Source organism: Coffea arabica, chromosome 7c, assembly GCF_036785885.1.
Source record: "Coffea arabica cultivar ET-39 chromosome 7c, Coffea Arabica ET-39 HiFi, whole genome shotgun sequence".
NCBI lineage: Eukaryota > Viridiplantae > Streptophyta > Magnoliopsida > Gentianales > Rubiaceae > Coffea > Coffea arabica.
In genome coordinates this window covers 2,333,504-2,360,276 of record NC_092322.1, presented here as the reverse complement: position 1 = coordinate 2,360,276, position 26,773 = coordinate 2,333,504, and the positions used below count along the sequence as shown (strand labels likewise).

The 26,773-nt window shown below is 36.4% G+C and overlaps 4 protein-coding genes across 7 annotated transcripts; 2 read left to right on the top strand and 2 right to left on the bottom strand.

The window, feature by feature from the left end:
- The first annotated feature begins 4,233 nt into the window (after nucleotides 1–4,233).
- On the top strand, nucleotides 4,234–12,762 carry LOC140010368 (alpha-1,4 glucan phosphorylase L isozyme, chloroplastic/amyloplastic-like). 2 transcript variants are annotated; one of them, XM_072057079.1, is made up of 16 exons: nucleotides 4,234–4,727; nucleotides 5,182–5,411; nucleotides 5,664–5,765; nucleotides 6,000–6,176; nucleotides 6,401–6,676; nucleotides 7,157–7,428; nucleotides 8,130–8,247; nucleotides 8,335–8,802; nucleotides 8,957–9,109; nucleotides 9,996–10,124; nucleotides 10,463–10,699; nucleotides 10,890–10,966; nucleotides 11,572–11,758; nucleotides 11,936–12,136; nucleotides 12,256–12,382; nucleotides 12,473–12,762. In XM_072057079.1, the coding sequence occupies exons 1-15, from the start codon at nucleotides 4,493–4,495 to the stop codon at nucleotides 12,370–12,372; spliced, it is 2,979 nt and encodes a 992-aa protein (XP_071913180.1). In that variant the 5' UTR covers nucleotides 4,234–4,492; the 3' UTR covers nucleotides 12,373–12,382; nucleotides 12,473–12,762. The 2 variants fall into 2 exon arrangements, with proteins under 2 accessions (XP_071913180.1, XP_071913179.1); XM_072057078.1 differs by having other exon boundaries at nucleotides 5,173–5,411.
- A 204-nt stretch (nucleotides 12,763–12,966) lies between these two features.
- On the bottom strand, nucleotides 12,967–16,365 carry LOC113698971 (pentatricopeptide repeat-containing protein At3g29290). 2 transcript variants are annotated; one of them, XM_027218968.2, is made up of 4 exons: nucleotides 16,176–16,365; nucleotides 14,271–15,982; nucleotides 13,344–13,679; nucleotides 12,967–13,267 (listed from the first exon to the last, which is right to left on the bottom strand). In XM_027218968.2, the coding sequence occupies exons 2-3, from the start codon at nucleotides 15,912–15,914 to the stop codon at nucleotides 13,503–13,505; spliced, it is 1,821 nt and encodes a 606-aa protein (XP_027074769.2). In that variant the 5' UTR covers nucleotides 15,915–15,982; nucleotides 16,176–16,365; the 3' UTR covers nucleotides 12,967–13,267; nucleotides 13,344–13,502. The 2 variants fall into 2 exon arrangements, with proteins under 2 accessions (XP_027074769.2, XP_027074770.2); XM_027218969.2 differs by having other exon boundaries at nucleotides 13,344–13,676.
- A 196-nt stretch (nucleotides 16,366–16,561) lies between these two features.
- Nucleotides 16,562–18,665, top strand: LOC140010369 (uncharacterized). 2 transcript variants are annotated; one of them, XM_072057081.1, is made up of 7 exons: nucleotides 16,562–16,716; nucleotides 16,906–17,055; nucleotides 17,358–17,431; nucleotides 17,579–17,658; nucleotides 17,864–18,015; nucleotides 18,114–18,160; nucleotides 18,428–18,665. In XM_072057081.1, exons 1-7 carry the CDS (start codon nucleotides 16,713–16,715, stop codon nucleotides 18,443–18,445), a joined length of 525 nt encoding a protein of 174 aa, XP_071913182.1. In that variant the 5' UTR covers nucleotides 16,562–16,712; the 3' UTR covers nucleotides 18,446–18,665. The 2 variants fall into 2 exon arrangements, with proteins under 2 accessions (XP_071913182.1, XP_071913181.1); XM_072057080.1 differs by lacking the exon at nucleotides 18,114–18,160 and having other exon boundaries at nucleotides 16,564–16,716.
- A 561-nt stretch (nucleotides 18,666–19,226) lies between these two features.
- On the bottom strand, nucleotides 19,227–21,741 carry LOC113698972 (uncharacterized). Its single transcript, XM_027218970.2, has 2 exons — nucleotides 21,251–21,741; nucleotides 19,227–20,010 (listed from the first exon to the last, which is right to left on the bottom strand). The coding sequence occupies exons 1-2, from the start codon at nucleotides 21,629–21,631 to the stop codon at nucleotides 19,414–19,416; spliced, it is 978 nt and encodes a 325-aa protein (XP_027074771.2). The 5' UTR covers nucleotides 21,632–21,741; the 3' UTR covers nucleotides 19,227–19,413.
- Between the last annotated feature and the right edge of the window lie 5,032 nt (nucleotides 21,742–26,773).

The following is a 26,773-nucleotide window of genomic DNA, read 5'->3' as shown; positions in this document are numbered from 1 at the left end:
TGTTTAAAAATACAAAGAGTTCATATTTGAAAGTTTATTTTGAATTTTTTTCAACTTGAAAAATATTTATTTATTTTTATGAATTATTTTGAGTTAATTAAACAAGTTTTATAAATCGCTTATATATTTTAATGTTTTTGGCCAAATTGATGGCTTGAAAACTTAAAACGAAATACAAAAATGTTGGGAATTATACATAAACTTGTTTGTGCTATTCTCAAACCGGTGCAAAAAGGTTATTTTCATTATTTAAAACATTTCAAGTTATTTTCATGAGGATTGTAACTTATTTATAATTTTAAAGAATTTATTTTATATACACTGACAGTATACATACTATCAGAATTGGATACGTCGCATATGTGAAATTTAGATTTAAGATTCAAATTCAGATCATGTATCGTATATCTAATAGTGAAAGTATATACACCGTCAATAAATAAAAAATTAATCTAATTTTAAATACATTAATATCTCTTGTATAAACTGATGACACAAAAAAAATGATTGAAAGGTCTTTTACCACCATCATTAACTCTTAAATTTTAATTAAAGGACTATATTGACCGACTTTAAAAAATTCAAGAGATAAAATTGGTGTTCTATGACAGCTAAAATACTACAAAAAAGGACAGATTTAGAGTGAAATTTGATCGATTACAATAATTATCCAAGGATAACTTCATTAAAAAAGCCGTCGATAAATTAATCATTGTGAGTAAAGTATATATATGTGTAGACTTCAGAGAGACAAAGTGTTGCTAGGGTCAAGTTTATAAGCGGCAAAGTGTAATTAACCATATTAGTTAATTAGCTTTACAAAATAACATATAGAAGCTTACTTGTATATCTTCAACTAGAATTTGAAAAAGAATAAGAGACAGTGGTTCACCGATGTATTCTTAAACACAGACGATGAAGGAAAATAAGCATTATTGTTAAAATGGTCACTAAAATATCTAAAACAGCATGATTTAGTCATTGAACTTTTTAGTTAAATTAGATGATGTAACCCAAAATAGCCATTTAAAAGAATGGAGTAATATTTTTGCCAAAAAAAAAAAAAGGCGACCAATCCATATTATTTTAGATAGTTTAGTCACCATCATTGTCATTTACTGATTCCTAACCTGTTAAAACGCACTAAGGGGCACATGACTACAGTAAGATAATGGAATAAAATATTCATGCCGATTGATAATCACCGCGTGAAATGCCCGAGGAAGAAAAAGGAACACGTGTATTTGCTCAACGAGTCCCCTGTTTTCCAGTAAGAATTAATTAATTTCATCTTACCTTAATGCAAAGAATGATCAATTAGAGGGCAAAAAAGTCCACGCAGATTTTGCATCTGCTTATCATGCCAAGTATAGTAAGATTTCCTTTTTGAAAATAACATGAATCAAAATGCTTTTGACATCTGTGCACGAGGACCTGAGTGGTAAAACGGATATTCTGTCCCACACTCTGTGCTACTCTCTGTCCCACTTTTTATTATATTATTATTTTTCCTTCATAAACATCATGTTTTAATTCTTTTTTACTTCCTTAAGATCCAATAACTAATAATTAAGTAATACACAAAATTTAACAAACTTAAAAAATCAAAATGCATTAAAAATGAGATTTTTAATGAATTTTCTGTTTTTTTTTCTATTATATATTGCTTTTTTGAAACTGTTGTAATACACAAAATTTAACAAACTTAAAAAATCAAAATGCATAAAAAATGAGATTTTTAATGAATTTTCTGTTTTTTTTTAATTTTCTATTATATATTGTTTTTTTGAAACTGTTGTACTATACAAAATTTAACAAACTTAAAAAATCAAAATGCATAAAAAATGAGATTTTTAATGAATTTTCTCTTTTTTTTTAATTTTCTATTATATATTACTTTTTTGAAACTGTTGTATTTATTTTTACTTAATTAATAGTTATTGGATCTTAATGAAGCAAAAAAAAAATTAAAATATGATATTTATGTAGGAGAAATAGCAATATAATAAAAAGTGGAACAGAGAGTTGTTGTACAGGGTGTGGGACAGAAGATCCGTTGCGGGTAAAATGCGCGAGAGTGGTAACAATCTTAATTCTTAATCACGAGATCACTAGACATTAACAACAGGATCATTCTTTTCTATTTTGTGCGCCGTGGGCATAAGATATAGGAAGTGGATTTTATACCACTTTATGAGTTGCCATTTTTTTTTCGGAGAAATATTTTGTATTTTCTAAGAATATTTTTTTAGTATGTTTTCACATTACTCTTTCACTCTGCATATATTACATTCCAAAATACAATACAGTTAATTTTTTTTCCCCGAAAACTCTTCCAAAAAAGTGTAACCCAAACATCCTTTGAATTTCTTCAGGAAATTATGTACAATTTAGAAATGGAAGATAAATTTATAATTTTTCCTTATAAATTCATTATTTTTAGTGTTATATGATAGGCCCTAAAAGAAATCTTAATTAAAAATTCACACATAAATCCAAGGCATTACAAGAATAAGTCGCCAACAAAATTGACGGGTGCAAGAGATAGTAAAAAGTGACATATAAAATATTTTGTCAAAAGCACGAAATTTAATTAATTTCTTAAGGAATAAAAACTATACTCTTTACCAGTTAAGAATTGATGATTTTGGAAAGAACTTCACATTCAATTCACGATTAATTACATTTACTTTCCCTCAGGTTTATCTATTATATTATCAAAGAAATCTTGCAGTTTGACCAAATTGTATTTATCCCCAACCACTGACAATTGCTAACTCGTTTGATGGATGTAGTGAAATGACAATAATGTCTTGGGTTCAAAAGATTTGAAAAATAAATTATTTATGTAATAAAAGAAGATGTTTAAACAAAGAATTCTAAAACGGAGCATTTTGTAAACAAAAAAGTTGAAAAATGTAACGGAGTGAGACAAAATACTACAATATAACAAATATAAAGAAAAAGAAAAGAAATATCAAGAGAAAAAAAAGGGGGAATAAGTATTCAAAGGCATATATAATACACTGAAGAAAAAAAAAGCAAACTTATAGTAGTTATTACTTATTATAGAGGAATAAAGAAAAGGAACAGGTCAAACAAAATTACCAAAAAAACACAAAAAAAGGAACAGAGTAAAAATAGGAACAACGCTGTGCTGTTTCCACGGTCCCAAACCAGGCTCCTGCTTCACCATGGCCACTGTCACTTCCCCTTGGAGTTCTCTTTACCGTCCATTTCCATGCGAGACAAGATACAAGCAATCGCAGAAGACAGAAAGCCCATCAATTTTTCATTTTTTTTTTCGGATACGATAGACCTAAATTTATTCTCTGCTAGAGAGAGCAGAACCTAAGAAAAAATGATGGAAACTGAATCATCACCTATCCAAATAGATGTGCATTCATAATTACTTTAAAATAATAAATCACATATAATAGCAAAAAATGAGAGATAAAATTTGAACTATTGACCTCGTGCTCCACCCAGCCTTACAGGCATTGGCGGTGGTTACTATCAACTTTTCATTTTCTAGCTATGGTGTCTTTGTCTCAGCCGTCACTGTCATGTCACCCATCCTCAATTCTGCAACTTTTTTCAGTTCACCAGAGACCCTGAGTCCTGACTAGGACCGGGGGTTTTGGCGGACTCTTACGTAGGGTTGCAAACGAATCGAGTCGAATCGAATTTTGAGCTAATCAAGCCGAGTCTCGATTAAATTTTATCAAACTCGACGAGCCGGTAAATTTCGAGCTCGAGCTAAAAAAAAAATAAAAAATAATTATTTTATTTTTTAAAAAATAAATAAAATAATATTTTTTTAATAAATAATAAAATATTAAGAATATATACGCAATTTTACTACGAAAATAAAAAAATATATATATATAATATACGTAATTTTATTATTAAATAAAAATAAAAAATATATATATATACCCAAGCTATATTCTGAGCTCGAGCTCGAGTTTAACTCGAGCCGACTCGATTCGTTTGCAGCCCTACTCGCGCTAATTTTGCGCTGACATCACGCAAAGTAAGGTAGTCAACGTTAGTTGACTAACGTCAAGGACGGTTTTGTAATGCAGTTTTGATTTTTGGGGGACCTTTCGCAGTTTGGTCAAACCTGAGAGTCTGATTGGCAATTTGGTACAACTTCAGACTTCAGTGGAGGTAATCAAACGTTCGATGATTTATACTGAGCATAAAAAATTTTTTAAAAAAGTCCCGGTGGCAGAAAATTATCTGTGGAGGCCCATACGCGATCCCATCAAATATCGGGATTTGGTGTTCTGGAACGTGACTGATCACATGAAGACAAGATGGTCACATACCTCTCCCAGCTCAAATTCCATCACTCACTCTCGCTTCCTCACTACTCTCTCTTTCCGCTGGTCTCCAAATCAACCGAGTGAGCAGTAGTAGTAGTTACTGTGTGTTGCATCCTCCCGATATTTTCTTCTGATCAATTCTGTGATCGGCGTCGGAAAAAATGGCGGCTTCGTCATACTCCGCGACTCCAACGGCTATGAGAGCAGAAACATTGACTCGTTGCTGCTATTCAACGACTTCGACATTAATCGGTTTCGGTTCGTTACACACGAGTTCGAAACTGCTTTTCACGACAAGTTCGGATTCCCGGAGAGCCAAGCGATCTCTTTACGTCAAGAGCGCCTCCAGCGTCCCCGAGCAAGCACTGCAGGATACCTCCACTCGCCTTGACGAAGGTCCTGTCCTTGCTCAATTTTAAATTCTGAGTTAAAGTGCCTCCATTTCAGATATTTATTTGTCATTCTCGATGCCTTTGGAATTATATGTTGTTCGTCGTTTTAGTTTGCTAAATTCCAGAGTTCTGAAACTGTGGAAAAGAAAAAAAAAAGAAAAAAGAAAAATAGATTAATATCTGGTCAGTGTTATGAACTGTTCGGAGTACAGTGGATTTCAGGAATTAAAAAAAATTGGCAATTTTTTTTCATAATGCTGTTTAAATTCCGACTTCTTAATTTCCTTCCCTGCGACGACGTAGTTTTATTTTTATTCGTACTATTTGTGAATTTTTTTTTAAAATGATATTTAGTCACGCGTGCTCATTCACCAGTATAGTTTACAATCAATCTCATGCTATATCATATCCTGGTGTACTAAATGCTTGTATTGGCTTGATGACCTTAGGAGCTTCAGGTGATCTAGTTTCCTTTACGCCTGATGCGGCATCAATTGCCTCAAGTATCAAGTACCATGCGGAGTTCACACCGGCATTTTCTCCTGAGAAATTTGAGCTCCCTAAGGCTTTCTTTGCCACAGCACAAAGTGTTCGTGACGCGCTCATCATAAATTGGAATGCAACATATGATTATTATGAAAAGAAAAACGTAAAGCAGGCATACTATCTTTCTATGGAATTTCTACAGGTCTGTCAGCAGTCTTGCAAATGGCTTTTCCTTAACAAAATGTACATCTAAAAGTTCAAGTCTGTTTTGGCTCTAATCCTGACTGAAAGCAACATATGCTCTGAAAAGCTATCTGCTCTGGCGATCAGCTTTTATTTGATTCATGAATGCATAGTGCTTGTATCCTAAATTATGGGCGTTTTTGCAACTTTTCAGAAACATATTTGTGGACTTATATTTGTTCTGTATGTGTTGCTATTTCCCTTTCTGTAGGGTAGAGCACTTCTTAACGCAGTTGGCAATTTGGAACTCACTGGTGCATATGGAGAAGCATTGAAGAAGCTTGGTCACGATCTAGAAAATGTGGCTTCACAGGTTAGAGTGCCTTGTCTATTGGTTTTGGTCCAATGTTGCTGTAATATCTGTGCAGTACTCATCCCTCAGAATTCTTTCCACCTTTTTTGACTATGATATGGTTGCCTTTGATAAATAAGTAGCTGATTCTTTGTCAGTGTGACTTCTTTGGTGTTGGATGCTTCATAATTGAGATTTACTTACAACAGGATGATGCTTTGAATGAGATTTTACTAATTCTTTGACTGATAATAGGAACCTGATGCAGCTCTTGGAAATGGGGGCTTGGGCCGCCTAGCTTCATGTTTTCTAGATTCCTTGGCAACACTGGATTATCCAGCTTGGGGTTATGGACTTAGATACAAGTATGGCTTGTTTAAACAGTGCATAACAAAAGATGGTCAGGAGGAGGTTGCTGAAGATTGGCTTGAAGTACGCTTTCTCAATTGTTTTCTATTTCTCACATGTTCTTAATGCACATGTTGGTTGAGCTTATGCTATTTTGAGGTGTTTTATTAGAAAAATACAACTATCACAGTTGATTTTGAATGCTTAACAGGGCGGTAGCATCCTCTGTGTCTCTGGCAATTTTTTCCCCAATCACCCCCAATATATTTCTTATTAGTCATCTTGTTAATTTCAATTTCTTATTGTAGATTGGAAATCCTTGGGAAATCGTGAGAAATGATGTCTTATACCCTGTGAAATTTTATGGTAAAGTTGTCACCGATTCAGATGGAAAGCGGCACTGGATTGGTGGAGAAGACATACAAGCAGTAGCATATGATGTGCCAATTCCAGGATATAAGACCAAAACCACAATAAATTTACGATTATGGTCTACGAAGGTGGCATCAGAACTCCTAGATTTACATGCATTCAATTCTGGAGAGCACACTGCAGCATGTGAAGCCCAATCAAATGCCGAAAAGGTGATATCTCTGCTTCCACCTTTAAGTTGTCAAATTCTGTATCATTTTCTGGATACTTGAAAACTATGTGCATCTGCTTGTGCACAAATATTAATTACGAACTCGTATTTGACATGGAGCACACTGGGTACATGAAGCTGGCTGTATATCAACCACCATTGAGTGCAGTGTGGGATGATTTTGAACTCATCTCTTGCAGAATAGAGATTCTTTAACGTTGTGATTTGGCCTTCGAAACTAACTGGAAAAAGGAAAAAGACGATTTTAAATTGAGTTCACTGAAATTCTGATTGCCAAAGTATATTCTTTTCTCTTTTTTGTTTTGTCTTGGATGGAGAACCATAATACATGTGAATTTTCCTGTCTTTATCTGGTCAAAAGATTTCCTTCTTTCATTCTGGTGAAAAACTCGATTAAATGCACAAGCATGATCCATAGTTAAACATGTGTTGTACTCATTAACTTTTTCTCTGGCATCAGATCTGTTATATTCTCTACCCAGGGGATGAATCAGCAGAGGGGAAGATCCTTCGCTTAAAACAACAATATACCTTATGCTCAGCTTCTCTTCAAGATATAGTTGCACAATTTGAGAGGAGATCACAGGGGCAAGTGAAATGGGATGAATTTCCTGAAAAAGTTGCAGTGCAGATGAATGACACCCACCCAACGCTCTGTATACCGGAGCTGATGAGGATATTGATAGACTTGAAGGGTATGAGTTGGAAGGAAGCTTGGAATATTACCCAGAGGTACTTGACACTTGCACTGTCAAACACAAACATGATTTTCTTTTCTATGGGGTGCTTTGTGGTGAATAACTTGTGCTAAATGAATTCTGCTTGAATTCATTAGTATGTACCAAAGCTGGATATCATGCAGAAACGCTTAGATATTACTAGACTAGATGATTGTGAATTAGTGAGTTTTGTCATATTTGTGTGCTATGGGATGAAATTTATATGTGAACTTGGATGATTATTTATGCAGAACCATATACCATCATGCATATGTAATTACCTTCATTTGTTTCCTGTAAACTTCATGTTCCATCGATCTTCTGTGAGCTTCTGTATTCTAAATGAACATTTCTTTTCTCTACTCTGATGCAAAAGATTTTTTTGTTGGCCCAGCGAGTATTTTTAATCTCAACAAATAAGCCATAAGTAATCATATGTCACTTTTGCTTATGTCCTTCTCTTACACACATGTTAACCTTCGTAGTGTGTCTATCTCTGTGCTCATGTTTGGTGATTAACAAGTTGTAACTTTGGCAATTTGATTTTGATTATTAGAACCTTGTGTTTGATTTGCCTACTTAACCTTACCAAACATTTAAGTATCAATGCAGAAACACTATACTTCATTAAATGCTTGTTTCTTTGAACTTAATCTTAGTCTGGTAACCTTCTTTTGAAATGTGATGATTCACATGCTGGGTTAAACATGACAGAACTGTGGCATACACAAACCACACTGTTTTGCCTGAGGCACTAGAGAAATGGAGTTATGAACTAATGCAGAAACTGCTTCCTCGGCATGTAGAGATTATAGAGATGATTGATGAACAGGTAAAAGGAGATATGAGTGAAGCAAAAACACATTTTTGCCTGGAAATCTTTCTCCTGACTAATACCTCCAATTTCCTGCAATTACAGCTGGTTGATGACATTTTATCAAAATATGGCACATCAAATCCTGAAATCTTGGTGCAAAAATTGAACACGATGAGAATTCTTGAAAATATTGATTTGCCAGCCTCTGTGACTGATTTACTTGTTAAACTTCAAGAAAACAAAGCTGATGATTCTAGTGAAAGCCTTGAAGTTGATGATTCTAGTGAAAGCCTTGAAGCTGATGATTCTAGTGAAAGCCTTGAAGCTGATGATTCTAGTGAAAGCCTTCCAATTCATGATGAGGCTGTGGATGAAGATAATGAGCATGAAGAAGAGGAAGATATTGAGAAGAACAAAGATGCTATCACTGAACCGTCTCCTCCGCCTCCTCCGCCTCCCAAAATGGTCCGAATGGCTAACCTTTGTGTTGTGGGCGGTCATGCTGTTAATGGAGTTGCTGAGATTCATAGTGATATAGTGAAGGAGGAGGTATTCAATGACTTTTATGAGGTAAATATGATGTTTCACAGTTTATTTTACAATGTAATTGCATGATAGCTATCGTTTTGACGCATTCTGTAGATTTGATGTAATTTTTCCTTTGTGTTTTCCATCAAATGAAAGGTTTTGATATGTAAGTAGCATTTTACCTTGAACTTTTCAGCTCTGGCCCGAGAAATTTCAAAACAAAACAAACGGTGTGACTCCAAGAAGATGGATCCGATTTTGCAACCCAAATCTCAGTGATATTATAACCAAATGGATTGGTACTGAAGACTGGGTCTTGAAAACTGAGAAATTGGCAGAATTGCGTAAGGTTTGTAATTTGTGCCCTTTCGTATTTAATTTGTGTATTTCACATGTCGAGATATCCTTCACATTCTTTCGCCTTGAAGTTATTCATCTTTTGGTTGAATGAAGATGCGCATGCACACACACATGCATACATTGGGAAGGAGAGACAAGAATACTAGTAAGAGGAAGAACTTGATCTTTATGATCCATAGCTTTGGTTTCACAATGAAAATTTTTACATAAAAATTGATAGAAATCTAAACATCAATGTTGCTCCTACAGAGTGAGAAAGGATATTTGTTTTTATCTATTTTGTCTTTCTCAACCTCGTCAGTATCTTAATATGGTTCATCAGCACAGGTCAATGATTTAAAGCCCTATTAACCTAGAAAAGAAAAAAGAAGAAGCAAGAATTTTCAGGTTAGATAAAAGTGTGGAAAGGTACCAATCAAACAAACGTTTGAGTCAGAAGAAAGAAAAATTCTGGCACTTTATTTTCAGACAAAATCTGTTAAAGGAGCTTGGGCCTGTAGAAGTCATTGTCCTTTGTTGCTGGTGCCATGGATTTGGATAGAGAAATCAATTTATTTGATCAATGGAAACAAACTAATCTAATGGTATTATATGAGTTGATGATTAAGTTGCTGCATTGAGAAAACTGATTTGATTGGTTATCTAAACTATTTCATTTTTTTCGGAAAACATGTTGATAATTAACTTCCTGGCTTTATCATAGGTATTTAGTTCTTCAGTCCATAGAACATCACGGAAGCCTTGTGATATGAAAGAGTTTGTTTCTCATCTTTAGAATCCATGATATATAGTTGCATCCTGGAAGTCACATTGTTTGCAAGTATTGCATCTCATTTTGCAAACATTCTGACTGGAGCAATGGTAATTATCCACAGTTTGTAGATATAGAAGACCTTCAAATTGAATGGAGAAGAGCAAAAAGAAGCAACAAGACTAAGGTTGCTTCTTTCATCAAAGAAAAAACAGGGTATTCTGTTAATGCTGATGCAATGTTTGATATTCAGGTAACTTACTCTCTTCTGAAGTTTGGGATCTGTTATGAATGTGCTGCAGTGCTGAATTGGAGTTGGTTCTTTTAAATGGGCTTTCCAGTGATTCACATTATAAGCATCATAAAGGGATGGTTACTTCTGTTCTTTTTTACATGTGTGCACATGTATTTTGGTACAAGAACTTCCACATATCAAATTATTGTGGGGGCAATGGAATTTCCTGGAATCCTGGTTTTGAGCTTTCCTGTTGGTTCATTTTGCATATAAATGTTAATCTTTGGCATCTCTTAATATATTCATTATTCTCTCTCCCAAGCAGTACAACTTCAACTTATTTGAAAAATTTTCAGGTAAAGCGTATTCATGAATACAAGAGACAACTGTTGAATATATTGGGGATTGTTTATCGTTATAAGAAGATGAAAGAAATGACTGCAGTGGAAAGACAAGCAAATTATGTTCCTCGAGTTTGTATATTTGGAGGGAAAGCATTTGCCACATACGTCCAAGCCAAGAGGATTGTGAAATTTATCACCGATGTTGGCGCTACAATCAATCATGACCCAGAAATTGGTGATTTATTGAAGGTATGGATTTGCTTTTGAATGTTTGCAAATATGATTTTGTCATCAACTGTTGACTATTTGTGCTGAAATGTCGTTTTAAGTTCATCTTTGTCAGTTGAGAAAGTGCTCTATACTTATGATCTTTAAATGCTTTGTGCAAATTCTTCCAATTAATCTTTCAGATGTTATTTTTGTTCAATGTTGGTTTTAGGTCGTATTTATTCCAGATTACAATGTTAGTGTTGCTGAATTGCTGATCCCGGCAAGCGAGCTTTCACAACATATCAGGTACCAATTCGGACTTGAAATACTTAATTGTTTTCTCCATCACGTCTTGTTGTTTTCTGCAAAAGCAACAGCAACTGGGGAATGCTTTTTCTTGGTGAACTTGTATTAAGATAAATTGACTTTGATGATCCATGATCTGCACCTGTTGAACCCACAGGTTGCATGGCATGGAACATGGCTGAATATATTTCCAGCCTATTCAAAGCTGTTAAATATTTTCAGGGTTAGGTGTGCTGGGATGTACTAGTTTTCAAATTTTATTAATCATAGTCTCAAATGCCAGCAGAACTTGTATGCTCTATTGAAACCAAAAAGCCTTGAAGCAAGAAGTCCCATCTAGGAGAGAGGATTCCTCTGTTTTGAAGGCTTGTAGGAGAGAGGATTCCTTTGTTTTGACCTTCAAATGCTCATAAAAATTGGAGGCTTCTGATTGCTTCACTGGAATCAGCTGCGCCTACTTTCTCTGCGTGCTGCAATTGCCTAACTTTTCGAGAGTTCCTTAATAATGTGCAGATGCAATATTTACGGATAATTCTTAGTTCCAATTGAGGTTATCTGACGCATGCACACAAAATATCTCTCTCTCTCTCTCTCTCTCTTCCCAGTACTGCTGGAATGGAAGCCAGTGGAACTAGCAACATGAAGTTTGCAATGAATGGTTGCGTATTAATTGGAACACTGGATGGAGCTAATGTTGAAATAAGAGAGGAGGTTGGAGAGGATAACTTTTTCCTCTTTGGGGCCAAAGCTCATGAGGTAGCAGCCCTTAGAAAAGAAAGAGCTGAAGGCAAGGTAGTTGCTCTGTACCTACCTCTGTGTATCTTGCCCTATCTGTTTTCGATCTTATGCATATACGTCGCACAGGATGAATGTGTTACATGTCTAATCAGAGCTACTTCTTTAGTAGTCCTCCCCTTTGATGATATGGATGCTTTCCACACAATGAATCTTGTTTGCTTCTTATTGCAGTTTGTACCAGATAAACGTTTTGTAGAAGTCAAGGAATTTGTAAGAAGTGGTGCTTTTGGGTCTTACAACTATGATGAGCTACTAGGATCTTTGGAAGGCAATGAAGGCTTTGGTCGTGCTGACTATTTCCTTGTGGGGAAGGATTTCCCAAGTTACATTGAATGTCAAGAGAAGGTCGATGAAGCATATCGAGATCAAAAGGTGATTGATTAGAGCAATTATTATTTTGCTGGATTAGAACTTTGGTGTCCTTACTTCTGCTATAATTCGTTCAGTTTCAATATATGGTATGCCTAACGTGTGTAATTGGTGCTTCGCAGAGGTGGACGGGAATGTCTATCTTGAATACAGCAGGCTCTTACAAGTTCAGCAGTGACCGAACAATACACGAGTATGCGAGGGACATATGGAACGTTCAACATCTTGAGATACCGTAAAGAAAACATGGTATGATTCGGTCTAGCAAATTGTTTTACCATTGAGGCCTACAAGCAAAACCCAAGTGCACGCTAAAGTGAAATTTCCTTCACTTTGCAGGAAACAGTGGGTAATATATATGCACAAGTTGAAGAAATGTGATGCTACTTTGTAATAAAATAGGATCATCTACCACACCCTTGCATTTTCATGTTTCCCTAGTCCTCTTTTCCTGCTGGACCTCCATGAGGTAACTTCAGTGAATGTTTTGATTCCTTTCTTTTTACGGCCTGCAGTTGGTAAAAGAACCACAATTATCGCTTTTACCTGTAAATATTCTGCTACGGTGATGTAAATATGTATCGAATAAAGTACTGAATAACATCAAACAACAACATCTTGACGAGTAAGGAATGGTGGGCGGCCGAAAAACAACAGCAATTGTGTTTGGACATGCGAGGTTCTAGAACCAGAAAAACAAAAATGGTTACACAGCTTGCTGCAATATGCTTACCAGTAAGTGGCTCACAAAGCTTTACAATTTTGTTTTTCGGCTTTAAATACAAGAATAAATCGTAAGATGTGAATACTCTCTTACTGGGGATCAAAATATATGTGCAATATGCGAACTTGCTTAAACTTCAACTACCAACAAAGGCAGCAAATCCTGATGCAAGAAATATCAGAACTGAAACGAAGCGCTGTTACAAATTCTCCATCGGCATTCTAAAATCATGAACTGAAGGAAGGTAAAAATAACAGAGAGTGAGGGCACACCAAGACAGGGTAGGCCATTGGCTGCATCCCCCGAGAAGGGGAAAATACACAGTGAGCATTGAAATTAATAAAAAAGAAAATCAAAACTCATGACTAGTCTCTTTTGATCGAGTAATCTGTCTGATGCTGCTCTTGAACCTGAAAAGCAAGAAAGAGTTATAGTTAGAAGAGAATTTAACAAAGAAATAACTTCTGCAAAGAGGAAGCTACTAACATGTATATTCACCGGTCAACTGATCACATTTTGCAGGTTGCCGATTAACGCATACGACACTGTATCTCCACAGGACAAAAATTATCCTCTCAATATTCTGGTTTCAAACATCTGTTGGTAAACCTTGGAAATTTATGCTTCTCAGTAGACGAAGACCACCTATACCCTTCTTGGATCTTTTGAAAGGTTTTGCAGCACCATAGCACGTGTTTTTCCATCAACGTTGAGATTCAACTCTTTCATTTTCGCGTACAGTCTCATTCCAAAATCAATATTTCCTCTTAAAAACAACCCTTGAACAGCAGCATTGTATAAATATCCACTTGGTGGGTTCTGCTGCATGACAAACATTACAGTCACATTTCTCCCCATTTCGATGTAACAAGACAAACCTTACATGGTTTTGGGATAAATGAACGTCAAGCTTCCATGTAATGTTAATTCATGCATTGACGTCATCCACATTTTCTTCCTAAGCTGCCTAGTGTTTATGCTGAATGACTTGTTCAAATTTGATAGCTTTGAAGAGTTCTTTGGACACATGGGGGTAACATGGTACGGCAAATGATTTGAGTAAAGCATATAAAAAATAAACATCTTAGTTGATAAAAGATACGTTTCTTCACAATTGCAGATTCATAAGAAAAAAGTTTTCTAAATAGAAGATCAAGCTCTAGCAGATTATGAATTTGGTATAAATATTGAAAGAGAGAGAGAGAGAGAGACGATTAAGACTTGACGAGAAAAGGAAACACAAAAAAACCCAGATAATTCAACATCCCTTTCGTATACATGGGAGCCAGACGACCTTCTATTTTATATCTCTTACTTTATCAGTAACAATTTATTTTGATGATCACTTGTCAGAAAAACTAAAGGAAGAAAGGAAATGGAAAAATATAGGGCTGGCATAAAATTGAAACTTACATTTAGTATGTGCTCGACTTTATCCCACAGAGAACCCCAAATGCAACTTCTGATCAGTGATAATAGAGTGAATATGTCCGGAGAGCATTTCTGATGAACCATGTGGTCATAAATCTGCAACGCAACCTTCGGCTGCTTTGCAACCTCACAAGCACCAATAACAAGGTTATATGGTGCACTAGTAAGATGCATTTCTGAAGCTTCCATCTGCCATAGCAGCTGCAAAGCTCTCTCCCACAACCCTAACTTCTGATAAGACATCAGAACAGTATGATACACTTGTAAACTGAGAACAGAAATTTGCTCCCTTCTAATATTTTCAAAGAGCTGAATTGCATCAGCATGTTGGTTTACTTTGTTCAAGGCACCAAGCAGCGCATTGCATGTATATGCATCAGGTGCATGACCCAAAGATTTCATGGCATCATAAACCTTGAAAGCAAGGTTCAATTTACCAGCTTTCCCAAGGGAGTTGAGTAATGCATTACATGCAATTAAATTTGGTTTCAGTCCACATTTAAGCATATTCTGGAACACAGTTAGTGCCAAATCCCACTTCCCCTCCTTCACACATGCTCCAATAATAGCATGCATTGCATCCTCACCAGGTGTCAATCCATTCCAAAGCATCTCATGATAGGCATCTATTGCTAGTTCATTCAGGCCACAACGCACAAATGTGCAAACTAGCAGGCGGTAGGTGACTGTAGTTCCTGAATGACCATTGTGTTGCATTCTTCTCCAAATATTCTCAGTCTGTACCCAATCATTTGCTTTGCTAAAGGCTGATAGCATTGTGTTATAAACAATTGCATCAAAAGATTTATTCACATTTTTGTTTCTTTCTAATTCCTCAAACATGCTTAATGCGGTATCACAGCCCCTAGCATCAGCAACAGCTTTCAGAATTAAGCTGCAAGTATGCCCAGTAGTCTCTCCCCTGGCCTTCATGGAATAAAAAATCCTCAAGGCATCATCAATCATGTCATTCCTCAAGAGACAGGATACCATAGAATTGCACGCATGAGAATTAGGCCGAAGACCCAAAAATTCCATGGACTTGTACAACTGAAAGGCACTTCTAACTTTGTTTAGTCTGCAAAGCTTCAAGAGCCTTCTTGATAGCATCTCTTCATTCCTTTCCTCCAAGTAAAGAAGCCTACTATGAAGCGGATACACAGTCCCTTCAGAAACTCCTGAACTTTCTGCACAACCTCCAGCCTCCTGAAGAAGCAAATCCTCGCGACCCAACAAACTCTCCTGAGAAGGAACATTCTGTTCAAGAGAACTCTCATTCAACTGTTTGCTTTCTTTAGCAATGGAAAAGGCCTTTTGTTCATCACGGACCAAGTCATGCTCAAAACTACCAACCTTGCAAGTTACATGTTCAGAGATTAGTACACTCAACCTCCGTATGCTGGGTGTTGCAGCTCTGAAGCACGTATACCAGCTGTCGGACACAGGCACCATATCAAGGCCCTTAATATTGTTGACTGAGCTTTTGTTTCGTCCAAATTTGGAACAAGGGGTGGGGCAATACTGATACCTGGATTGGCCCGCTTTCCAAACTGACAAACAGGGCTGCTGAGTAAAACCATTTGAAGAAATCCCAATTGCTGGTGGATGCCTCGATACCCCAACCATACTGTTTCCGGAAAGTACAGAATACAAAAATATGCCAATTTTTCTTAACTCAATCAGATGTAAAGGACCTGCAAGTAATGAGAAGTTGGGCATCAAAACCCAGAATCGAGACCAAACAGCAAGGAGATTGATCAAACAGTATGTGGGTGCTTCTGAGCAAAGTAGTTAGCACTGATTAAAGAAAAGCAAATTAACGGATAAATAGTAAAAAAGAAAACATACAAAAAATACCCATTCACACACAATAATTGGCTTACTAACCACTATCATTCTTTACGAACTTTTGTTCTGTGAAAATGCCAAAAAGTCTTCGACCTTTTCTTTCAGATTTCAGTCTCAGTAGAAAGCAACGACGTTGGTGCCTTCGGTTTTTCTTTCATGAAATCGCAGCTGAAGTCGGATTTGCCACTTCAGGAATCATATTCTAGTTCCACGACGTCGTCTGGTGACTCCGTTCGTTCTAAAACGGCGCATTTTAGTGACTTCGGTCCTTTATTTTTATTTTTATTATTTTTTCCCAAAAGTACACGTGAAGTCGAATCCTCCAAAAAGAAGTCGACTTGGGGGTTCCAGTTTCGACGACGCCGTTTAGCTCTGGAAGTCCTTTGGAAAGTACTGTCGACGAGAAGAACGACGTCGTAAGATGATGGCTCGGAGCGGCTTTTGTATAATCTTTCTTTCAAGAATGAAGAACCCCAACAATTGATCAAAATTAACGCAGCAGAGACGACAGAGAGTGTGTGTGTCACATCTCAGTCATCAAACTGCAAAGAGTAATTGAAGGACCTGCGGCAATTCATGGGTATGTTTTTTCTTCTTCAACTTTTTTTTTCCTTTCGTTTTGAAGAAATTAGTTGTAGTTCACAATTTTCATATATATATATATATATATATATATGAAAAAAAAAGTTTGGTTCTTTTGGTCCCCGTAATTACTAGTGTAGTAGTACAACATTTGATTGTTTCGCTAGTGGTTTTCTTTCATGGGCAGATGCAGAAATGGAAGGAGAAGAAAGTGAAGGAAGTAGGGGAGGGAAGGTTATGGAAGGAGTAGCGTCAATAGCGCTGTTGCCAAGTGGGTCCATCTCAGGCCACTTCATTCAGCTTCCCAACTCTCTCTGCCTTGGCCTCCGTGGCACTGGTACCTACCATTTTCACCGTCTATGAACCCACCCCCTTCTTATCACTTTCACTTTCTTCTTAGCTGCTTCATGTGAGCTAGTTGTGTTCTGCAATCTGCTTATTCATAAACAGATTACCATTTGGTTCCTAATATTTACTGACATGTTGCGTAAACGATTTACCTTTCCTTTATTATTTGCATAGAGATTTGGGAAAATGTTTTCAAAACCCCAACCAAGTTTCTTCTTTGTGCCATTTAGGCGAAGAACACTGACATCATCTTATTTCGTTTGACTATATTTAACCCTCGATGGTAAATAGAGTTAGCCTGTGAAAGAGAATGCAGCAGGGGAGAGGACTACCGCTTGATCAGGCTCACCGTTACAGACTTCAATGTGAGAGTTTTCTGCTGCACTTTTAGTTTTCTACTTCTTCTTCTTGTTCTTTTCTCTTATTTTTAAAAGCGTTTGGTGGTTTCTTGCATATGATGACGGTGAACTTCATTAATCTTTGTCTTGTCCTTGTACACGGAATTTTGACAGAGTGGAAGGGAGAAGGACGTGGTGGTGGAATGCAGAGGGCATGATGCTGCCAGAATGTGTAATGTTGATCATGCTCATGGGTAGGCTAGTTCGTGAATGGATATTTTCTTTTGGCAGCTTGATGTATTTTCTTGGAATACTGAATCCATCTATTGTATCAAGTGCCTCACCTTCTTTGTTTCTTTAGATTGTTGATATGTCTCTGTCTTGGATGTTATTTATGTGTGTCTCTGCCAGTAAGCTGGAAATTCCCTTTATATCTGAAGGCATCCCATTTGTTGATAGGTGGGAAAAGGACGTTGTGGGTATGCTTGAACCAAAGGAGGGGAAGCACAAGATTATTATTTCTTTCGAGTGTGAGACTTTGAAAGCTGATGAAGCAGCAGAGGACCACATCAAGAAGTTCATGCCGAAATTAGCTGGGATGGATGCCGTTGGTAAGCAATTAGATATCTATTCACATCAACTCGTCTTTACCATTTTAAGATGCTACGGCTTTATTACTTAAATGACACTCTGATCCTTGTGCCATCAGCTATCGGGTACCTGTCTACGACCCCCAAAGCATTGGAAATGATTCTCGTCAGTATTTCATATTCATGAATTGGCATAGTGACATCGCTAACACTATAGGATGATAAAAATCCTTAAATATCCATTCAGACGAGGAAATATATGAGTGTTACCACCAATTGGCGTTCCATGTTGGGGAGGGGCCTATTTTACAACCATCTCTGCACGTCCTTTCATTTCTGTCACTGCTTTCTAGTCAATATGAAGTCAATGACTGTTGTGCATGTTTTCAGTTTCTCTCTTATAATAATCCTGATGGGTTATTTGACTATGTAGTTAACATCGGCCGGATGAAAATCGTTGGTTTGGACTTTGATGCGGAAGCTAAGGAGCAGCAGGTTCTTTAAGAGATGAAAGCGACCACTGCCAATTGCCTCAAATTCCATTTTGTACTTCGTTTACTCGTGATTGTTGTCCTGTTTGGTTGCATACTCTCTCTTGGGAATCTTGAAATCAGTTTAATTGTATAGTTCAGACGATAGCTTGAATGCGAATGTTTGCTTACCCTTTTCCATATGGCATCTTTGTGACAGATGCTGTCTACTGTGCTTGGCACCTAAGGGTAAAGGGTTCACAAAAGGCTCAGAAAAAGCGTAATGTGATAGGAGTTTTTGTTCTCTAGGTCTAACTGGATGAAGATCCACCAGGTGCTACATGCAGAACAATTAGTCCATCACCATTATAACCTCACCAGCAATACAATTCTAGGTTAAATTTTGTGATTACCGGATAAAATAGCAAGAGTTGTTGACAAAAAATGAGTTTGAACGTAGATGTAAAGAGTTGATTTCTCAATTAGAACAGAGAACCAGAATGAAATTGTTGGAATACTTGGTGGCTCAGCAGACTAATTTTGAAGATTTACAGCTACTCCTTTACTCTTTTCCCTTCTTAAAGCAAAATAAGTGCATTAAATATGAGTCGAATTTTCATGTTATGATCCAGTTCTAAGCAGGAATTACATCTGACGCAGTCCAAGCCTAAGTTCAGAACCCTAAAGGCCACAACATTCGCTTCTCGTCTTCCACCATACACAAAAAACAAGTAGAGAAACTGTCTTCCAAACAAAACCAGCTACACGAACAAAATTTTTGTTAACTTATATTCAGTCAAGAGACATTTTCTATACAAGTTCATAAAACCCGTTTACAAAATCTCCCCTCGAGGGAAGCAGGTATGAATAAACTAATAAACAAAAAGAAAATGGATGACCAAAAACAGGTAATATACATTTGATTCTTCTAAATTATTTATCGCCATATTTAGGTGGCAGCAGCCACTCCTGTTGCAAAAGCATGCTGAGCATGCTTCTTCATCATGGCAGCATGCTTTTGACCAGCAAGATGATATCTAAAAACTGTCTCACTATTGCAAACCACATTGCATATGGCACATGTTCGGACAGCATCTACTGCTGCCCCTCCTTCCACAATTTTTTTCCTCTTTGTCTCCAAATCCTCGGCATCCGCTGCTTTCTTACGCCCATTTTGGCTAACCGCAGATTTTGCCTTATCAGGGTTTTCCTGCGGTCCAATCACTGGGTTATCAGAAACTGTTGACGCAGCAGGAGGAACAGAAGCTGAAATAGTAGCAGGTGCCACCATGCTTGTATTTGCTACTATTAATTTCTCCAGATTCTTCTTGTGTTTCTTTCCCAACTTATGCTGGTCAAGAACGTTTTTGCTATTACAGTCAACTCTACAAATCTCACACCAGGCAGATTGTACAACCTTTATTTTCTTGGGGCACTTTTTCCAAGCACTAGTTTTGTGTGAACCAGTAGTCGAGTTGGTCCATAAAATGGAACCTGAATTGGCGGTCACCAGTTTCTGTGCAGCAGTTGAAGGCATTGTTATACCCTGCAGAAATAGTAGGAAATGATTTACATATAGAGTGCAAATACAAATCCCAATGAAGGTCCACACAGAGCAAAAAATATACTCTCTCTCTCTCTCTCTTAGATGATCCATAATATCAAGATGGCGACTTTAAAAAGTTAAGATATGCTCAAACAAAATATAATTAATATGTGAAGTAAATTATCTTTGAATTTGCATGTATGCCATAATGCCAGTGCCCATGTCTAGCAGACTATTAAATTAGCTGTGAAGTCCACTTCCTTTTACATCCCAATATATATCACCTGACACAATTTATGAGGCTTGACTACCAAGAAATCCTTGATGGGTGAAACCTTCAAGTTACCTAATCAAACAGAGAGTTGAACAATTGACCGGCATCAAGAAGCTATTAGTAAAAAATCAAACCCAATAGAGAGATCTCCAATCTTACCATTTTCAAAGCCAAGAACACTTAAGGAAAAAAAAAAAAAACTGAAAGTCCTAGACGTTTTCCACGTACTTCTGTCCTCTTTTGATTCTTTATCTTTGTGTTTAAACGGCAATATCACTCAATCTCACTAGCTCCATTCGGAACATTCCTTTCAGAACGTTCAAATATAATAGCAAACAACCAGTGTCATTTTGGGGTGTAACTCCTGATAGGCCCAAATGAATTTTGGTGTGTAAAACATTTTGCAAACGGTCCCTGCAAAATGGGGAAGTTTCATTTTAAAGGAGAATATTTTGTTTCCTATTCAAGTACGAGCAGCAGTGAACTATACATCAGACCATCCAGGCGTCTTCAGTTTCTCATTTCGCGACAACCGATTATTAATTGCACAAATCCGAGCCAATACATAGAAGGAAGAGCAGGTTTACTTTTTGGTTTAACAAGCAACTTTCCGGACTCATTAACTGCCCCTTCTTGCACTAACTCATAACTAACTCTGGGTAAAAGTTCAATCTCTTGCTTTTAACCGGGCCCCAAATCATACACTAAGCTACACATAACGCAAAGGCAGAAGACAAGATTAATGAAAACCAACTAGCTTCTCGTGCTTTTCTGAAATTGATCAAAACTAAATGAATTAAAGTATGCGAAACAAAATGCTAATTAAAGAACTTAAGCAAAATCATAATAGTAGATTAATCATATCCATGACGACTTCACCCACCCTCCCCAACCTCACCCCGGGGGGAGGGGGGGGGAGAGGAGGGTGGAGGGAAGAGCAAGGGAGTAAAGTGGCAAAAAGTTTACCTCGGCATAAGTATTCAAACAATACGGCGTAATAGCAGCGTTTGGATCTTGATAATAGGGAGCAGAGGCAGAGGCCATGGCCTGGGAATAAGTGTAGGCCAAGCTCAGTTGGGGCGCTTCATAACCAGAAGGAACGTGGCTGCCAATCGGCTTCACAGTCACAGGCGTGCTGGGATCAACCCCAGGTGGTTGAACTATTAGCGCATTCAAACTACTACTTGTAAAGCAATTAGGATCAGAGTTAGGCATAGGGTTTTGGGATTGGAGGTAATAAATTTGTCCAGGATACGAATCTATCTGTACAGTTGAGGAGGAGATAGTAGGCGGGTTTAATAATGGTGGGTTTTGCTGCATTTCAGCCCCCATCCTGCTATTGTCCATGAAACTCTGCTGCTTGGGGATTTACATTCATCAGGGTTCAGATTCAGTCCGGGGAAAACAAAGGAGGATTTTTCCCCCTTTTTTAAGACAAAACAAGAAGTTCGTGATTATGGATTTTGCTTCAATAAAACGTGTGGGTGTATGAGTCGTAAGCCCAAGGCGTGAGGTCCAACGATGAGCCTAGTTTGAATGTAATAGTATGGCCGTAGACGACAACCCAAGCCATTCATGGGCAATGTAAGTAATAGTGCCTCACGGGTTGGGCCAGTGATAGCAGTGATCCTTTGGCACACAAAGGTCCAGGGATTAAAATACTCCTTGAAACATCATGGGATTCGTCCGAATAAACGTTGCCCTCTGATTTGATGTGCCGGCTCAGATTCAAAAGTTTCGAATCGAAGCATGTTCCGGATTATCAAAAAAAAAAATATACTCCCTTCATTTCACTTTGATAGTTCTGTTTCTTTTTTCACACAGTTTAAGAAAAAGTAATTAATTTTGTTGGAAAAATAAATTTAGATTGCTATTTTCCTAAAATACCCTCATATTAAATATGATACAACTTTATGAGAACTTGAATTGATGGTAAAAAAAAAAATCAACTCTCATTAAATGAGTTAGATTTATAGTAACAACTACTTACATTGAATAAGGATATTTTAGAAAAATTAAAATACAACTACATTCTTCAATTGAAAAGTGGATTACAATTAGGGACAGATGAAAAAAGAATACAGAATTATCAAAGTGGAACTATCAAAGTGGGACGGAAGGGAGTAAGTTATAGTATGACGGCCACACAAAGTGTCCAAGACTTGGGCTCGCTTGTTACTAAAGGCGTGAGAGTGGAGACTCGAGCGGTTCCAAACGGTGATAATTGAATAGTGAATATAATTGGAACAATCGATTTATATTCATTTAACAAGTGGATCAACTCATTTGCACTTATTTATTAAACTAGTTATTGCGTGAATCTGCCCGAATATGCTATGGTATTGAGCATATATTGATGTTTCTGTATCTGGCCTAAGTATATAAACTCATGTTGCAACTAGAAACTAACTGATGCTTCACTAATTTAATCGGCATCCATTAACTAAATATATTGTACGTGCCAAATAAAGAAGAATTGCCATCTTTAAAACATTATCAACTTAATTCATATTAACTGGAAAAAAAACCATCAAGCGTATTACCGTTTTATTAACAAGAACTCGACTTGATTAATGATAATTATAATCAGTTAGAATCCTCTATGTCAGTACTCAGTGTTAAATTCAGTGTCAATTTCACTTATCACGGTGATGGTAGAAGAAATTTAAATAAATATCACATGACAAATTAAATATACAGGACACTTGACATAAATATAGAAGTGATACTGAGTTGTCATTGAAAGAGTGGCATTGAGGATTCCGCGTGAATTATGACCGCCTTTACCTTCACCTCGTTCCAAGGGAGAACTTACAGTTCAACTCAATCAAAGCTCTTGTACTAGTCCTTGTCACCGGTCCATAAGCCCCTGACATTACCAACAGGAAAAGTAAAGGGCAAATAAGTAGGAATGGAACGCTATGACCTTAGCAGTGAATGGAACGCTATCAAGTTCTTTGGTTTAAGGTTTCAGTTCTGCCAAGGATACGGTGAAGAGGCAACGCTGGCATGGTTGCAGATCCAGGAGCTACAATCAAGGCATCAAGTTGCCTCACCAAATTCCGGCCAATTTCCATTGCCAAATAACCAAAAAAAATATTCTTATCATAGCCAATATTTTGATGATACGCATTTATAGCAAGGGATGATCTAAGATTAATGAGTAGACTTTTGACTAAAGGAGGAGAAAACATTTAGAGAGGTAGGCATGCAGGTGAGCAACTTTAAGAAAATGCCCGAGACGAGAAGGAAGATGAGAGGCGAAATTTTCCAGGGGAGCGTCAACTGTGGTTTTAGCCTTTTTGGTTATTTTCGATGTATGCACAGGAGGAAAAAAAAAAGGCGCATGAATTGCTTTGACACATTGCCCTTCACGTGGTGTCTTTTGAACGTTTCTTTTTTTCTTTTTTTTTTTTCACTTTTCATCATCTACATCTACACCTACTCCTAATCATAATCTAACCTATATTAGAGAGTGATTCAACAAGATCACGAAAAATCAACGGAGACTAAACCACCATCGGATCATACGAATACACAGCACACCGTATAGTGCTGGAGGTGTTTATCGTCTAGTAATTTAGTAAAAAAAATCAAAAATTTTCCAATGGCAAGGTCAACATCCAATTAGGCCCTTGGGATTGGCTCGGATGGTATCAGAATAGCCTCATTAGATCTCCAGATCACGTGTTCGACTCATCTCTCTACCGCTTGTGTATTCTTAGGAAGCAGGGTGCACAAATGTAGTAGATTAGTCCTGCAAAAGTTGAGATATTTTATGCGTTGACCAAAAAAAAAGGGTCAACATCCAATTACGGTCCAAAAGGTTTATTTAGTAATTGTACATTGGAAATTGGATTTCCGCCGAATAATTAGTGTTTCGGTAAAATATCCAAAGTTTTAGACTGATTTTCTAATGTGGATTAGTTAAGTATATTTAATATGTAATTAATAATACAAAAGTTATTAATATGCTTTTAAGGTCATATATTTGTCTATGAGCATAAATCATAACTTATAACACTATTGAGTAATATATTAATATGTAATATGATATATTAGTAGGTCCAAAATATATAAAGTATGAAATTCGATAATTCATTTGGTACTCGAAAATTTGGGAATCGAATTTCAATATCCATTTTTAAATTGTTTTATCAAATTTTAAAATTGGATCTTAATTGATTTTTCCGAATTCCATTTTATCGATATTTGATTTTCAATCTAAATTGGATCGACCGGTTGTTCGATTTTTTTTGAAGATGAACACCTACCTCTAGCCGGCACCATGACAGCGAGCCAAATTACGAAAGACCCCACTCAATTAATCCATATTACAAAATAACCGGTCCATCACTAAAAATCCAGTGGAATTCATCCAAATTACCAAATAACCAACACCGGTCAAAATAATTGCACCGCCCAAAGTGTACTGCTGAATTCAAGAGAATTGCAATTCCAATTGGGAAAAACCACAGCAATTGTTCTAAATTACCAAATAACCAAATCCAGTCAAAACAATTGACCAGCTCAATTGATAATCCAATTCTACTCATTCTCGTTTTTATAGAAGTTTAGATTGGTATGAATATACCTAATTTTTAGATTGGTATGTCTAGTTACTTATTTATGATTCACTTGAAACTCTATAAATTTTTTTTTTCTCTTTGCATGTGGTTTGAGAGGAAATAATGACATTTTATTGTGATTAAATTGATAAGAAATTCAAATTTATTCCTTTATATACTTCAAAAATTGAATTTAATGTGTAATTATTTTATAATGGGAGGTAGATGAGATTCCTAAAAAGAAATACAAATTAAAAGAAGACATTTATCAATTGCATATCTCCTCTCAGGTCTCATTTTGATTGCTACTTTTTTTAAGTTTTCGTAGAAAAATATACTGTAGTAATTTAATATATGTGATTGAAAAATATATTCAAAAAAATATAAAAATTTTTACTTGCAAACCAAACAACATACAGATGCGAGGCAACAAAGAATTTGAGCGTAGAGATTGTTTTAGAATTCTGTTTGCCCCTGGCAAACGGAAATATTAAACACACATTGACTCGATTGCACGGATTGGGGGCCGGTGGGCTAATGTCCTTGGACTTGTGGACCGATAGCGATCTCAAATCAGCGGGCATATTGCGCCATGACTATCGCGGCGGGAGCCTTCGTCATTAAACACGGAAGAAATTATTTAACTTAGCTGCTAGTCGCATCCAATTAAATAACTAAACTGCACAAAACACTTGCTAAAAGCCTATAGGAAAAGAAACAGGAGAAGCCCAACTGCCTAACTATTTCAACACTGTCTGCTTTTTACGTGGTGTGCTCTTCTTCTTACTTCTTAGTTCTTCCCTGGTGGATCACTTTTTTTCTTTTGTTTTTTGTTTCTTTCCCCATGGTGGACCGCTTGACAAGCCGGTCTCTTACTATACAAACATAACAGGTAAAATACCCAAAAGTTCCTTGTGATTTGCTAAATGTTCAATTTGACTATCTCTAATTTGAAAGCTTACACTATAACTCCCGATGATTTCAACTAAATTGAATTTGGACGGAAAGCATCTAACCTAACGGATATATGTGAAATGTCAATATTATCCCTATATAAATGAACTTCCTATGATTTTTTGAATGTTCAATTTAACTCCCTCTGATTTGAAAAATTACATTATGACTCCCTTCGATTTCAACTAAATTGAAAAATGAATGGAAAGCATCTCACGTATAATAGGGGCAACATTGATATTTCACACACAACGGTTAGATTTGATGCTTTCTATCTAATTTTCAATTTAGTCAAAATCACAGGGAGTTATAGTGTAAGTTTTTAAAGTAAAGGGAGTTAAATTGAATATTTATCAACCCGTGGGGAGTTTTTTAGTATCTTACCCCAAGCATAAATTCTTTACAAAATTGCACAACTGGTAACTTATCCAAAGCAAAACGTCACCGCCAAGTACCTTGAGGGAAAAGTATATTTGTTACTTTCGTAAACTTTCTCCTAATAATCAAAGTCATGTCCTATGAGGATGTGCAAAATTATCCAAAAATCCGACATATCCTGTACGAAAATTAGGATACCCAATCTATATTATTTGATTGGATCAAAAGAGGGTCGGATATCTGCTACTATGCGGGGCGGGTTAGGGTCATGCAATTAAAACCTACGGTACCTGACTCGACCCACCTCGCATATATATATATATATATATAAATTTTTATACACATATTATAAAATAATTATTTTTAGAAATAAATAAGCAATTTCATTAAACAAATTGTATTATAAACATGAGATATTATAATTTATTTACAAAATTCATTTGTAAAGGTCATGATCTTATATTTTATAGAAAATAGTTTAATTAATATGGAACATATATTTTAAAAAATGTGCTACATATTTCAAACTTTTATTGATTTTGAATTCTTTTAATTTTTTTCTTTTTCTTGTATTCTTTTCGCATGTTTG